At 46.2% G+C, this 16,112-nt stretch overlaps 1 protein-coding gene across 5 annotated transcripts in view; it reads right to left on the reverse strand.

The window, feature by feature from the left end:
* Window positions 1-16,112, reverse strand: part of LOC126194679 (phenoloxidase-activating factor 2) — a 319,898-nt gene that overhangs the window by 34,804 nt on the left and 268,982 nt on the right. For all 5 annotated transcript variants that reach the window (XM_049932883.1, XM_049932881.1, XM_049932886.1 and 2 more), the window contains 2 exons: window positions 824-1,092; window positions 240-403 (listed from right to left, as the gene is read on the reverse strand). In XM_049932883.1, coding sequence (XP_049788840.1) covers window positions 240-403; window positions 824-1,092 — 433 coding nt within the window. The remainder of the gene's footprint in view (window positions 1-239; window positions 404-823; window positions 1,093-16,112) is intronic.

Raw genomic sequence — 16,112 nt, forward strand, 5'->3', positions numbered from 1 at the left:
CAAATTATTATAATGGCATTGCAGGGTATATTGTGAGAACAGGTACTTAAAAACAATGAATATACCACATTTCAAAACAGATTATGCTTATTGCTCAATGAAGGGTATTTATAATTGATTTAGTACCCTGTAGAGATTTTTATCACTATTACTGTTCTCTGTCAGAACTGTTACTTGTTTTTAAATATTATAAAGTGGCATCGCCTTTCCATATTTGTAGCAAGAGAGCAATGCCTCACCTTGCATGTATCACGGCCTGCCAGTCCACCAGCACAAATGAATGACTTGTCTAACTTGTAGTAAGGCCCCAATCTAGTTCGCCGAAGTGCTTCTTGACAAGTGTGGTGTTGCACAATGGGCAGCTCAACTTTTTTCAATATTACTTGGTATTTTCCTTCCTTTCCTGTAAAAAATCACAGTGAAGAAAAATCTTTATAAAATTGTTCTTGTGGCAACTTTTCTCTAGAAAGAGAAAAATGGATAATGAGTAAAGGGCAAGTCATTAAAAGTAAGTAAAGGCGAACTGAGGGTGGTACAGGTAATCATGTGGTCAGGGAGGTGGAAAAGATTTGAGCATTATTGCCAAAGTAGAAGAACACAAAGAGGAAATGTACAGTTAGAAATTTAGACTCACAACTTTAATATATGTTACTGTCGCAATTAACTTTGGTTATCATCAGTGTAAAGCACAATGGAAAACATTACAGCCTGTGCTTCCAAGTGTTAGAAGTAGTAGTTTTCTGTTGTTTGTGCCAATTTTAGAGTGTTCAATAGCAAAAAAAATCATGTAACATGTATGTTATCTTTTATTGTATTCTCTTACCAAACACATCTTTTCCCCAACCACTTGCAAAACAATGTGAACTGTTGACAACAGTGTTTCTGTCAGGCAAACACACCACATCTACATTCTCTGCCAAATCTACAGGTTCTTGAAGCAAAAGAAGAGCTACATCATTGTAAAGAGCTCCTGCATGGTAATTTTCATGAACAATGATCTCCTTTACTCTTCTATCCTGATGGGGATAAATTTCATTTTTCGTTTGTGTATCCCACTCACCAGCTCTGATTTTCATTTGATTTACATCCTTCCTATATAAAATAAATGAAGTGAAGTATTAGTCATGAGATAAATATGGAAATTAGGCAAGCACTTTTTACAACACCTTGATAAAAACAATACAAATATAATGCAGAAATTAAATAATTAGAAGTAATTGCAATATCCAATCAACAAAACATTATTTAATGTTACATCATGGTACTTCATGGTAGAGTGGCTTGTATAGCTCAATTATATACACAACTTTTTGTAGGTGCAACAACATCAAAGGGGTTTCTATAGGGACAATATCTATAGGGACATCAAACTAACATATTGCCTGTGAAGAGGGACAGAAGTCTTTTCAATAGATGTAGGGGCAACAGGATTTTAACATACGTGCTCGCTATTATGGTACCGTGAGTGCTGGAAAGCAAGGACAGTTATAGTCATAACATTTCCTGGAAACCTGCTGTGTATGGCTTTAATTTGATGGCATCCTGTTGAATAAAATATTCCAGAGGGAAAATAGTGCCCACACAGAGATCAAAATCGGGGGAGGGGAGAAGGGGTGTATATGTGAGAGTGATTGTTGCACATGAGAAATGTGTCTCTATTGAACTGGTGTCCAGGTTATCTACATCAATAGTTTGGATGATACTATTTGCAGTTTAGTATTTAAAGAAGTTTTTATTTTAGTGCTTCGATGTCTATAGCAATATTAGCATACCTCTATCTAAAAGCAAATGTGTTATAGTGAGAAAACACATTGCAACTTTATTGTAAGTTATAATATTTCATTTTTTGAAAATACTTGTAATTTGTGCAATTATTAGTTTTGTGTAACAACAGTATTTCCAAAATTTGCATTTGAATATAACAATAATGGAAATTCCAAAGTGAAGAACTACATAAAATAACAGAAAGGGAACCATTTACTTACAGAGGACTGGTGCATGGCACATAAACACATGACAGAAAAACTATTGAATTTCTATTGTTGTAAGCAGTTGCCTGAATACATGGAGGTGGGAAGTGGGTAGGAAAGGATGCACAGGGCAAGGAGGGAGTAGCAGGGTAGTTTGAGGTAGTCCTTTCACTGGACGAGTCAGCAAATGCATAACAAAATGAAAGAGGTCACAGGGTAGGACGTACGAGAGAGAGAGAGAGAGAGAGAGAGAGAGAGAGAGAGAGAGAGAGGAGAGAGAGAGAGAGAGAGAGAGAGAGAGAGAATAAGGGAGTTGGTAGTCATTTATGTCACACGAAGAAAGCAGGTGGATACAGTACCAGTTGAAAAAACTTGTTAATGGCAGCTAGCAGGATTGAATACATGAAGTTATCAGATAAGTGATGTCATATTTTTCATTTCAAAGAAGTTACCCTCTGTGAATTATAATGGACAATTCTACAAGCTAAGTAAAGCATTAAGAGTATCATTTTCTTGTTCGAAGAATGATATGATTAACAACTTGCCTCAGTTGGTAACTAAGGCAATGGAATCTAAGACAGCTTTCTGAAAAGTAATGCTTCCAATTTTTTTAATACGTCACACATATTACTTTGCCAATTTCCCCACTTTACTGACAAGTTGCAACTGTCTACCACTAGCAGGTTGTGAATCTTAGCGCATGACATGGCGGTGTCCAAAGTAACTATTTTGGTTGTTTGGTTTAAAGGCGGGAGAAGGGACCAAACTATGAGGTCATCGGTCCCTTGTTCCTAAAAAAAGCATGCCAAAAGTGTGAGAATAAAACAGACGAAATATATAACACAAAACGGAAAGAAAGGAAAAGCCACAAGAACGAAGGGAAGGCAACGAACACTAAAAGGAACAAAAGAGGACAAGAAAATGACAGAGACACTAAAAACAGAAGAGAGCAAAACATGAAAGCAGACTACAGTGGCTGGACAACCACAAGAATAAAAAGGGAAAGCCAGCTACTCTGCAACTCATTTAAACCTCTACGCTAAAAGCACTAGGTTGGAGGACACGGAGGGACAAAGGACATGCACTAAAACCTACATAGAAGTATAAACCCCACTCTCACGGATAAAACGTAAAACTAAAGCTGCTGTGGAGGCAATGTCGCCCAACACCGAAGGCAGGGTGCTGGGAAAGTTAAAAGTCTGCCGCAGAGCGGCTAAAAGTGGTCAGTCCAGCAAGAGGTGGAAGACTGTCATTTGAGAGCCACAGCGACACTTAGTTGGGTCCTCGCGACGGAGTAGGTAACCATGCATTAGTCACCTATGGCCAATGCGGAGCCAGCAGAGGACAACTGATTCCCTGTGAGAGGCCTTCCACACATTCATAGTCTCCTTAATGACACACAGTTTGTTGTGTGTGCTGTTATGCCATTCCATCTCCCAAAGCCGGAAAACCCTGCGATGTAAGACAAAACGCATGTCAGCTTCGGAGATGCCTATCTCCAGAAGCGGTTTCCACGTCGCCTGTTTGGCCAGCCTTTCGGCAAGTTCATTGTCAGGGTTCCGACATGTCCCTGTGTCCACACAAACACCACGGAATGGCGGGACTCTTCCAGGGCATAGATGGACTCCTGAATGGACGCTACCAGAGGGTGGCAAGGGTAGCACTGGTCGATAGCTTGTTGTTGTTGTTGTTGTTGTTGTTGTTGTTGTTTTTTCCTTTTTTTTTCAGTCCTGAGACTGGTTTGATGCAGCTCTCCATGCTACTCTATCCTGTGCAAGCTTCTTCATCTCCCAGTACCTACTGCAACCTACATCTTTCTGAATCTGCTTCGTGTATTCATCTCTTGGCCTCCCTCTACGATTTTTACCCTCCACTCAGCCCTCTCATACTAAATTGGTGATCCCTTGATGCCTCAGAACATGTCCTACCAACCGATCCCTTCTTCTAGTCAAGTTGTGCCACAAACTCCTCTCCTCCCCAATTCTATTCAATACTTCATCATTAGTTATGTGATCTACCCATCTGATCTTCAGCATTCCTCTGTATCACCACATTTTGAAAGCTTCTATTCTCTTCTTATCCAAACTATTTATCATCCACGTTTCACTTCCATACATGGCTACATTCCATACAAATACTTTCAGAAACGACTTCCTGACACTTAAATCTATACTCGATGTTAACAAATTTCTCTTCTTCAGAAACGCTTTCCTTGCCATTGCCAGTCTACATTTTATATCCTCTGTACTTTGACCATCATCAGTTATTTTGCACCCCAAATAGCAAAACTCCTTTACTACTTTAAGTGTCTCATTTCCTAATATAATTCCCTCAGCATCATCCGACTTAATTTGACTACATTCCATTATCCTCGTTTTGCTTTTGTTGATGTTCATCTTATATCCTCCTTTCAAGACACTTTCCATTCCATTCAACTGCTCTTCCAAGTCCTTTGCTGTCTCTGACAGAATTACAATGTCATCGGCAAACCTCAAAGTTTTTACTTCTTCTCCATGGATTTTAATACCTACTCGGAATTTTTCTTTTGTTTCCTTTACTGCTTGCTCAATATACAGATTGAATAACACTGGGGAGAGGCTACAACCCTGTCTCATTCCCTTCCCAACCACTGATTCCCTTTCATGTCCCTTGACTCTTATAACTGCCATCTGGTTTCTGTACAAATTGTAAATAGCCTTTCGCTCCCTGTATTTTACCCCTGCCACCTTTAGAATTTGGAAGAGAGTATTCCAGGCAACATTGTCAAAAGCTTTCCCTAAGTCTACAAATGCTAGAAACGTAGGTTTGTCTTTCCTTAATCCTCCTCCTAAGGTACGTCGTAGGGTCAGTATTGCCTCACATGTTCCAATATTTCTACAGAATCCAAACTGATCTTCCCCCAGGTCAGCTTCTACCAGTTTTTCCATTTGTCTGTAAAGAATTTGCGTTAGTATTTCTCAGCTGTGACTTATTAAACTGATAGTTTGGTAATTTTCACATCTGTCAACACCTGCTTCCTTTGGAATTGAAATTATTATATTCTTCTTGAAGTCTGAGGGTATTTCACCTGTCTCATTCATCTTGCTCTCCCAAGGCTGTCAGTAGTTCTAACGGAATGTTGTCTACTTCCGGGGCCTTGTTTCGATTAAGGTCTTTCAGTGCTCTGTCAAACTCTTCACGCAGTATCATATCTCCCATTTCGTCTTCATCTACATCCTCTTCCATTTCCATAATACTGTCCTCAAGTACATCGCCCTTGTATAGACCCTCTATGTACTCCTTCCACCTTTCTGCTTTCCCTTCTTTGCTTAGAACTGGGCTTCCATCTGAGCTCTTGATATTCATAGAAGTGGTTCTCTTTTCTCCAAAGGTCTCTTAAATTTTCCTGTAGGCAGTACCTATCTTACCCCTCATGAGATAAGCCTCTGCATCCTTACATTTGTCCTCTATCCGTCCCTGCTTAGCCATTTTGCACTTCCTGTCGATCTCATTTTTGAGACGTTTGTATTCCTTTTTGCCTGCTTCATTTACTGCATTTTTATATTTTCTCCTTTCAGCAGTTAAATTCAATATTTCTTCTGTTACCCAAGGATTTCTACTAGCCCTCGTCTTTTTACCTACTTGATCTTCTGCTGCCTTCACTACTTCATCCCTCAAAGCTACCCATTCTTCTTCTACTTTATTTCTTTCCCCCATTCGTGTCAATTGTTCCCTTATGCTCTCCCTGAATCTCTCTACAACCTCTGGTTCTTTCAGTTGATCCAGGTCCCATCTCCTTAAATTCCCACATTTTTGCAGTTTCTTCAGTTTTAATCTACAGTTCATAACCAATAGATTGTGGTCAGAATCCACATCTGCGCCTGGAAATGTCTTACAATTTAAAACCTGATTCCTAAATCTCTGTCTTACCATTATATAATCTATCTGATACCTTCTAGTATCTCCAGGGTTCTTCCATGTATACAATCTTCTTTTATGATTCTTGAACCAAGTGTTAGCTATGATTAAGTTATGCTCTGTGCAGAATTCTACTAGGCGGCTTTCTCTTTCATTTCTTACCCCCAATCCATATTCACCTACTATGTTTCCTTCTCTTCCATTTCCTACTATCGAATTCCAGTGACCCATGACTTAAATTTTCATCTCCCCTCACTACCTGAATAATTTCTTTTATCTCATCATACATTTCATCAATTTCTTTGTCATCTGCAGAGCTAGTTCGCATATAAACTTGTACTACTGTAGTAGGCATGGGCTTCGTGTCTATCTTTGCCACAATAATGCATTCACTATGCTGTTTGTAGTAGCTTACCCACATTCCTATTTTCCTATTTATTATTAAACCTACTCCTGCATTACCCCTATTTGATTTTGTATTTATAACCCTGTATTCACCTGATCAAAAGTCTTGTTCCTCCTGCCACCGAACTTCACTAATTCCCACTATATCTAACTTTAACCTATCCATTTCCCTTTTTAAATTTTCTAGCCTACCTGCCCAATTAAGGGATCTGACATTCCCCGCTCTGATCCGTAGAACGCCAGTTTTCTTTCTCTTCATACTGATGTCCTCTTGAGTAGTCCCCACCCGGAGATCCGAATGTGGGCTGCTCAATGAGTCAGTACACAGGAGAAATGACTCACCAGGGCATGAGCAGATGTACTCAAGAGCACGAGATATGGCTGCCAGCTCTGCAGTGAAAACACTGCAGCCAACTGGCAAAGAGTGCTGCTCAATAAGTCCTCCATGAACATATGCGAAGCCTATGCTGTCGGTGTAAACCGCTACAGAGCCCAGAACACGACAAGAATCGAGAGGAACTGACAGCAGAGAGTGGCGGGGTTAACAGAGTCCTTAGGGCCATGCAAAAGGTCCAGACAAAGCTGCGGCTGAGGCATACACCATGGAGGCATACATGAACGGACCGGACCGCAAGTAGAGGCGGTAAAGGGAAGAACTCCAGTTCAGAGAAGGGACCGCACGTGAACCGCAATCGTTAGCCCAGATCTGGGCTGCCGATGTGGGAGATGGGAAAAGGAGAGGGTAATTCGGATGCTCAGGGAACTATGAATGTGTGCTGCATAGCTGGAGAGCAGTTGCGCATATCTGATCTGCAGTGGAGGGACACCAGCCTCCACCAGGATGCTGGTCACCGGACTTGTCCTAAAAGCTCCTGTCGCTAATCGAACCCCACAGTGGTGCACAGGGTCGAGTAAACGCAATGCTGCAGGCGCTGCTGAACCATAAATCTCACTTCCGTAGTCAATTCGGAATTGGACAAGGGCTCTGTAGAGCTGCAACAGCGTAGAGCGATCTGCACCCCAACTGGTGTTGCTCAGGCAACGGATGGCACTGAGGTGCTGCCATCACTTCTGCTTAAGCTGACGAAGATTAGGGAGCCAAGTCAATCGAGCATCAAAAACCAGTCCTAGGAACTGATATGTCTCCACTACAGTGAGTGGATCATCATTAACGTAAAGTGCGAGTTCCGGATGAACGATATGACGCCGACAGAAGTGCACCACACACGACTTTGCGGCTGAAAACTGGAAGCCGTGGGATAGAGCCCATGACTGTGCCTTGTGGATGGCTCCCTGGAGACGCCGCTCAGCAACAACAGTACTGGAGCAGCAGTACGAAATGCAGAAGTCGTCTGCATACAGAGAAGGTGAGACAGAGGGCTCGACAGCTGCTGCTAGACCGTTAATGGCCACTAAAAATAGAGAGACACTCAATACAGAGCCCTGCGGGACTCCATTCTCCTGGATATGCACGGAACTATGGGAGTCACCGACGTACGGAGTGACAGGAAGTTTTGGATAAAAATCGGGAGTGGTCCCTGGAGACCCCACTCATACAATGTGGCAAGGATATGATATCACCAAGTCGTGTCGTATGAGACGGCAGTCATGTGTTGCCATCTGGAAAAGGCTGTTCGGATGGCAGACTCGATGGACACAAGATTATCAGTGGTAGAGCGACCTTGGCGGGAGCCGCCCTGACATGGAGCCAACACGCCACATGACTCCAGGACGCAACCCAACCGCCGACATACCACACGTTCCAGCAGCTTACAAAGAACGTTGGTGAGGCTGACGGGATGATAGCTATCCACATCAACAGGGTTTGAGCACTGGAATGATAGTGCTCTCCCGCCATTGTGATGGAAAGACGCCATCGCACCAGAGCCAGTTGAAGATGATGAGAAGATGTCGCTTGTAGTCCGATGAGAGATGTTTAATCATCTGGCTGTGGATGTGAGCAGGCATAGGAGCTGCATTGGGGCAATGTGCAAGGGAACTAAGGAGCTTCCACTCTGTAAATGGGGAGCTATAGAATTCATTGCAGCATTTAGTGAATGAGGGGATGTTCCCTCCCAGCCACCGTTTGAGTGTGCAAAAGGCTGTGGAGTAATTCTCCGACGCAGAGGCTTGAAGAAAGTGCTCAGCAATAACATTTGCGTTGGTACATAGCTCGTCATTTACAGTAAGACCAGGGACAGCTGTTGGGGACTGGTACCCGAAAAGACGGTTGATCTTTGTCCAGACTTGGGATACGTTAGCGAACATGGGCACAGAGCTGTTTAAAAGCTATGAGGTGAACCAGGGAAGGGTGCCGCTTATGCCATTGTAGAGCTCGCTGACACTCCTTAATTCCTCAAGTGACTTCCGGCAACCACCAAGGGACTGCCTTACGCCTCGAGCAGCCTAAAGAGAGAGGGATTGTGTCTTCTGCCGCAGAATCAATTGTGCTAGTCACCTGCTTAACCATCACATCGATGTTACCGTGTGGGGGAGATTCAGCGGTGGCAGCAGCGGTGAAAGTTCCCCAGTCCGCCTTGTTCAAAGTCCATCTGGGCAGGCGTCCATGTGCCTAACAGGAAGATGGGGAAGTGGTCACTACCACACAGGTCGTAATGTGCTCTCCAGTGGATGGATGGGAGAAGTCCTGGGCTGTAAATTGACAAATCAATGGCCGAGTAACTACCATGAGTCACACTGAAATGTGTGGCGGCCCCAGTATTTAAGAGGCAGAGGTCAAATTGTGACAGTAAAGTTTCAACATCTCTGCCTCGACCAGTAAGCATGGTACCACCCCACAAGGGGTTATGGGCAATAAAATCTTCCAGAAGTGGGAAAGGTTTAGGGAGTTGATCAATCAGTGCAGCTAATACATTCAGGGGTACTGCACCATCTGGAGGAAGATACACATTGCAGACAGTTATTTCCTGCGTCATCCTTATTCTGACAGCCACAGCTTCAAGAGGGTTTTGAAGGGGCACTTGTTCACTATAGACCGAGTTTAGGACATAAACACAAACTCCACCTGACATTCGATTATAGACGCTATGGTTCCTGTAATGTCCCTTATAGCCCTGGAAGGCAGGGGTCCGCATTGCTGGGAACCATGTTTCTTGGAGGGCAATGCAGATGGCAGATGTAAAGCTTAACAGTTTCCGTAGTTCAGCCAGGTGGTGGAAAAAACCACCGCAATTCCACTGGAGGATGACATCGTGATACTGGGAAGGCATGGAACACTCAATGAGGCAGTTTACGCCTCAGAGTCACCTGCTGCCACCGATTTATTGCCTGAGCAGTCTATATCCATTGTGCGAGGGTCTGGCAAGATCTAGGTCCTCAGCAGATGTCCAAATCATCCCATCCTCAGCTGCAGAGCTAGTAGGTAGCAGAGCTGTGGGTGCCACTGCAATTTCCTTGATCTTTTTTTTTTTTGGTTTTAGGGCGCAAAACTGCTATGGTCATTAGCGCCCGGTCCGTGACTTAGGAAACAGTAAAAAACTGAAAATGGAAACCAGCAGCAATGGGAATGAAACTCAAAAAATTGGAGAAACTAAAAGCAGAAGGAAGGCTTAAAAATCCACTACAGAAAGGGGTTGGTTGTCCCCAAAAAAAGCTTCAAATGACTGACGTCATTTCACTGGCATTAATAAACTCGAGAACGTGATCGGCCGAGCGCGTGTCATCTGCTAAAATGGACGATATATCAGGCGGCAGCTGTAGACGGGCGCGTAACGGAGTAAAATAGGGGCACTAAATTAAAAGGTGTCTTACCGTCCACAGCTGAGAGCATTGGGCACAGAGTGGTGGAGGATCGCCGCTTAAAAGATGTCGATGGCTAAAAAGACAGTGCCCTATCCACAGTTGAGTTAAAATTACCTCCTCCCGATGATGCGTTCGGGAGGAAGAGGTCCAAGCACAAGGAAGAGCTTTCACGTCCAGCAATTTATTATGGGGAAGTGTCGACCAATGTGCGTGCCATAAAAGAACAACACGACAACATAAAACGCTCCATAGATCAGCGAAGGGAATTGATTGAATAGCTGGCCGAAGAAGAGAGACTGCAGCCTTGGCCGCTATATCGGTCGCCTCATTTCCACAGATACCAACGTGTCCTGGGAGCCAGAGGAACGCCACCGAGACGGTCCCCCAGGTGGAGCAAGCGCAGACAGTCCTGAATCCGGTGGACCAGAGGGTGGACAGGGTAAAGAGCTTGGAGACTGAGGAGAGCGCTGAGAGAATCTGAGCAGATAACATACCGTATCCGCTGATGGCAGCGGATGTAGTGGACAGCCTGGAGAACAGCGTAAAGCTCCACAGTATAAACCAAACACTGGTCGGGAAGCCGAAATTGATTTGGGGTGTCGCCAACAATATAGGCACTCCCTACACCAAACGATGTTTTTGAGCCATCATTGTAAATAAATGTGGCTTCCTTCATTTGTGCACATAGAGCAGAAAATGCCCGATGATAAACAAGTGAAGGGGTACAATCCTTGGGAAACTGACAAAGGTCACGGAGCAGGCAGATCCGGGGATGGAGCCAAGGCGGTGCTGTACCCCAAATTGTGAAGAAGGTTTTAGGAAAGCGGAAGGAAAGAGAATGGAGCAGTTGACGGAAGCAGACTCCCGGTGGTAGTAGGGAGTAGGGGCGGCCTGCATACCCTACATCAAAGGAGGCGTCGAAAGAAACATCATGGGCTGGATTAGCAGGCATGGAAGACAGATGGCTAGCATAACGACTCAGAAGGACAGCTCGCCGATTGGACAGCGGAGGTTCAGCAGTCTCAGCATAAAGGCTGTCCACAGGGCTGGTGTAAAAAGCTCCAGACACTAAACGTAATCCACGGTGGTGGATAGAGTCGAGACGCCGAAGAATAGACAGCGGAGCAGAGGAGTAGACTATGCTTCCATACTCCAATTTCGAGCGCACTAAGGCGCGATAGAGGCGGAGAAGGACCACTCGGTCCGCTCCCCAGGAGGTACCATTCAGGACACAGAGGGCGTTGAGGGATCGCAGACACCGAGCCGAAAGATAGGAAACGTGGGAGGACCAGCACAGTTTTCTGTCAAACGTAAGACCCAAGAATTTAGCGACGTCTGAAAACGGAAGGTTGACAGGTCCTAGATGTAAGGAGGGTGGAAGAAACTCCTTACGTCGCCAAAAATTAACACAAACGGTCTTACTGGGAGAAAAACGGAAGCCGGTTTCGATGCTAGAAGAGTGGAGGCGATCGAGATAGCCTTGAAGACGTCGTTCAAGAAGGCTGGTCCGTTGAGAGCTGTAATAGATCGCAAAATCGTCCACAAAGAGGGAGCCTGAGACATCAGGAAGGAGACAATCCATAATTGGATTTATGGCAATGGCAAACAGTACAACACTTAGCACGGAGCCCTGGGGTACCCCGTTTTCTTGGGAGAAAGTACGGGAGAGAGTAGTGTTCACCCGCACTCTAAATGTGCGCTCTGCCATAAATTCGCGAAGAAAAAGGGGCAGCCGACCTCGAAAGCCCCAAGAGAACAGTGTCCAGAGGATGCCTGTCCTCCAACAGGTATCGTATGCTCTCTCCAGATCAAAAAATATTGCTACTGTTTGGCGTTTCCGGAGAAAATTGTTCATGGTATAAGTGGAGAAAGAAACAAGGTGGTCAACTGCAGAACGATGCTTTCGGAATCCACATTGGGCAGGTGTTAAAAGACTGCGGGACTCCAGCCACCAAGCTAAACAGCAATTCACCATACGCTCCAAAACCTTACATACACTACTCGTGAGAGAAATGGGGCGATAGCTAAAGGGGAGATGTTTGTCCTTTCCAGGATTCGGAACAGGAACGACGATAGCTTCCCGCCATCGTCTGGGAAAAGTACTGTCGGTCCAAATTCGATTATAAAGGCGAAGGAGGTAACGCAGACAATGGGTTGATAAATGCAGCAACATTTGGACGTGGATACCATCGGGTCCTGGGGTGGAGGAGCGAAAAGAAGAGAGTGCATGTTGGAGTTCCCGCATGGAGAAAACAGTATTGTAGCTTTCGCTATTTTGAGAGGAGAAAGCAAGAGGTCGCACTTCCGCTGCACGTTTCTTCGGGAGAAACGCTGGCAGGTAATTTGAAGAGCTCGAAATCTCAGCAAAATGCTGACCCAATGAGTTATAAATTGCGACGGGGTCCACTAATGTATCATGAGCGACAGTGAGCCCAGAGACCGGGGAGAAACTAGGCGCGCCTGATAACCGTCGAATCCGACTCCAAACTTCCGAGGAGGGAGTGAAGTTGTTAAATGAGCTAGTAAAGAAGTCCCAGCTTGCCTTCTTGCTATCGCAGATGACGCGACGGCATCGCGCACGGAACTGCTTATAGCGGATACAGTTGGCCGAAGTAGGATGGTGGCGGAAAACGCGAAGAGCACATCGTCGCTCACGTATTGCGTCACGGCACGCCTCGTTCCACCAAGGAACTGGGGGGCACCGGGGCAATTCGAAGGTGCTTGGTATTGAACATTCCGCAGCTGTAAGAATAACGTCGGTAATATGTGTGACCTCATCGTCGACGCTGGGAAAGTGACAGTCATCGAATGTCGCTAGAGACGAAAAAAGTGTCCAATCGGCTTGGGCAAACTTCCAGCGTCGCGGGCGCATATATGGCAGTTGAGGCTGCAGTCTAAGGACACATGGAAAGTGGTCACTCGAGTGTGTATCATCAAGGGCGAACCATTCGAGGTGCCGAGCTAGCGGAACAGTACCGACCGAAAGGTCCAAATGAGAGAAATTTGTCGTGGAGGCAGACAAAAATGTAGGGACCCCAGTGTTGAGGGAAACTAGATCCGCTTGGTGGAAGACGTCTAGCAATAGTGAGCCACGTGGACAAGGATGTGGAGATCCCCAAAGCTGGTGGTGGGCATTGAAGTCCCCAACCAGCAAATTGGAGGGTGGAAGCTGACCAAGAAGAAGAAGAAGAAGAAGAAGAAGATTAGCTCATGCCATTGGTGTGGACGATGGAATGTATACAGTACAAAGATAAAAGGTATATCCAGAGAGGGAAGGACGGACAGCGACAGCTTGGAAGGAAGTGTTTAAGTGGATTGGGTGACAATGGAGAGTATCATGGAGAAGAATCATGAGTCCTCCATGGGCTGGAGTGCCTTCAACAGAGGGGAGATCAAATCGGACGGACTGAAAATGAGGGAGAACAAAGCGGTCATGGGGACGCAGCTTTGTTTCCTGAAGACAGAAGATGACCGGCGAGTAGGATCATAAGAGGATCGACAATTCATCCCGATTGGCTCGAATGCCGCAGAGATTCCAGTGGATAATGGACATAGGGTGAACAGAAATTGGAGGAATGTGACCAAGGTTGCCGTCAACTCAACGACTGCTCAGAGCTTGCGACCGACAGCATGGAATGGCATTCAGCCGAAGGCAGAAGATCCTGATCCATCGGTGTTCAGGAGCAGCTCCTGCCACCAGCGATCGGCCGGTTGATCGGCCGCCAGCAGTGCGCCTCGGCGACACAGAAGATGGCCGAGGGCGACTTCCGCCAGGTGGTGCTGTAGATGGGACACGCCTTGGCGGAGAAGGAGATGAACTGGGTTTCTTTGTAGCCTTCTTGGAATTATGATGTTTAGAAGAAGGAGGAACCGATGGTTGTGAAGTTAGGGTACGTAAAAAATCTTCACGAGTATGCTCTTTTTTCGAAGTCTTGGTGTCTGACTTTTGGGCTCGAGATTTAGCAGAACCCGATGAAGGGTGAGCCATAGAGTGGGCAGGCGAAAGTGGTGAGGTTGAACGGGCGATCTTTACGCTGGCCGATCTGACAACCGTGGCACTAAAGGTGAGGTCGCAAGTCTGCGTGGCCGCCTCCTTTGTTGGCCGAGGAGAAGCAAGGACAGTGCTGTATTTTCCTGTCTGAGGCACGGTGGGCTGTCGACTGGCGAATAATTTTCGAGCAGCAAAGGTCGACACCTTTTCCTTCACTCTGATTTCCTGGATGAGCTTTTCGTCTTTAAAAACGGGGCAATCTCGAGAGGAAGCAGCGTGGTCACCCATACAGTTGATGCAGCGAGGGGATGGAGGTGGACAAGCACCCTAATGGGCATCCTTGCCACACGTAACACATTTGGCCGGATTGGAACAGGACTGGCTGGTGTGATTGAACCGCTGACACCGATAGCAACGCGTAGGGTTTGGGACGTAAAGGCGAACGGAAATTATCTCGTAGCCTGCTTTGATTTTCGATGGGAGTTGAACTTTGTCAAATGTCAAGAAGACAGTGCGGGTTGGAATGATGTTCGTGTCAACCCTTTTCATGACTCGATGAACAGCCGTTACGTCCTGGTCAGACAGGTAGCGCTGAATTTCGTCGTCAGACAATCCATCGAGGGAGCGTGTATAAACAACTCCACGCGAGGAATTTAAAGTGTGGTGTGCATCAATCCGGACAGGGAAGGTGTGCAGCAGTGAAGTACACAGCAATTTTTGTGCCTGGAGGGCACTGACTGTTTCTAACAACAAGGTGCCATTCCGTAATCTGGAACAAGACTTTACAGGACCTTCAATTGCGTCGACACCTTTCTGAATAATGAAAGGGTTGACCGTGGAGAAGTCGTGACCTTCGTCAGACCGAGAAACAACAAGGAACTGTGGCAACGATGGAAGGACTGTCTGTGGCTGAGACTCATTGAACTTACACTTGTTAGCAGACATAGTAGAAGAAGAGGAAACCATTGCGGAAGAATCCCCCATGATTACCGGCGTCTCTGATGGCGCGCTCCTCCCTTGTGGGGGCCCTCTCTGAGGGCACTCCCGCCTTAGGTGATTGTTCACACCTCAGGTCACACCTCCCGACAAACGGACGGAGGGACCAATCGGCACTTTCGGAAGGTATCAGCTCGGGTAATCACCCCTCTCTGGGCGTGGCCGTTACCAGGGGGTATGTACGTCTCCTACCTGTCTACCCGGGGTGGGGAATTATGCGTTACCCCGTCACTGGCTACGCACAAAAATGCGTGGGTCGGCCTTCAGACACGCACAGGGAGGAAGAAAGAGAAAGGGAAAGGAAAGAAGAGAGGTCTCAAACGCCGCAGCAGAGAAAAGGGTAAAGAGAAGAGGTAAGGAAAAGAGAAGGACAAAGGAAGGAAGGAGACATACAAGCAGAGAAGGTGAAGAACGCGTTACATTTACGAGCGTCCGTCTCCGGACATAGGCACAAACCATACTGCCAGATGGGGAGAAAGGGAAGGAAAGAGCCAGAGGTGAGGGAAGGAGGGGCGAAGATGGGGAATGGGGAAGGATGCGGAAAGGGAAAGTATGTAGCCCGGAAAGGAAGGAAGGCCACATTAGCTCGGGGTCCCGTGCTCGCTACGCACGTATCCACAAAAGAGTTGTGGACCCCCTGGGGGGGAATTCCTTGATCGTAGGGGTTTTCTTTTTGGATTTATCTCATTGCTCCTTGAGTTTCCCTGGCTGAGAGGACTTCACTGGCTCAGTCTCCGGGACTGAGGTTGAATGTGAAGCCCTACGACCAGCTGCTTTTGGGCTCTTCAGCCACTGGCAGGTGTCGTCTTTCCCACTCGAAGAAACCGGGAAGGGAGTGACCCAAGGGACCCCTTCCTAGTGAGAGAAGCTGAAGAAGACTTACGCTTCTCTGGCTTAGAAGAGGGGACGGACGTCCCGGATGGTTGGAGGGGAGGGGGGTTTTGCTCCGGAAGTAGGTAGTGCAAGAGCAACAGGGACGAAAATGCCCCCCACCATCAAGGGGGCAGGTGTAGTCTTCCAAACTGTTGTAGGGGCGGCGTAAGACAATGTCATACACACAGGATGCAGGCGTTCAAATTTTCTCTTAGCCT

The sequence above is a fragment of the Schistocerca nitens genome, chromosome 7, assembly GCF_023898315.1.
Source record: "Schistocerca nitens isolate TAMUIC-IGC-003100 chromosome 7, iqSchNite1.1, whole genome shotgun sequence".
Taxonomy (NCBI): domain Eukaryota; kingdom Metazoa; phylum Arthropoda; class Insecta; order Orthoptera; family Acrididae; genus Schistocerca; species Schistocerca nitens.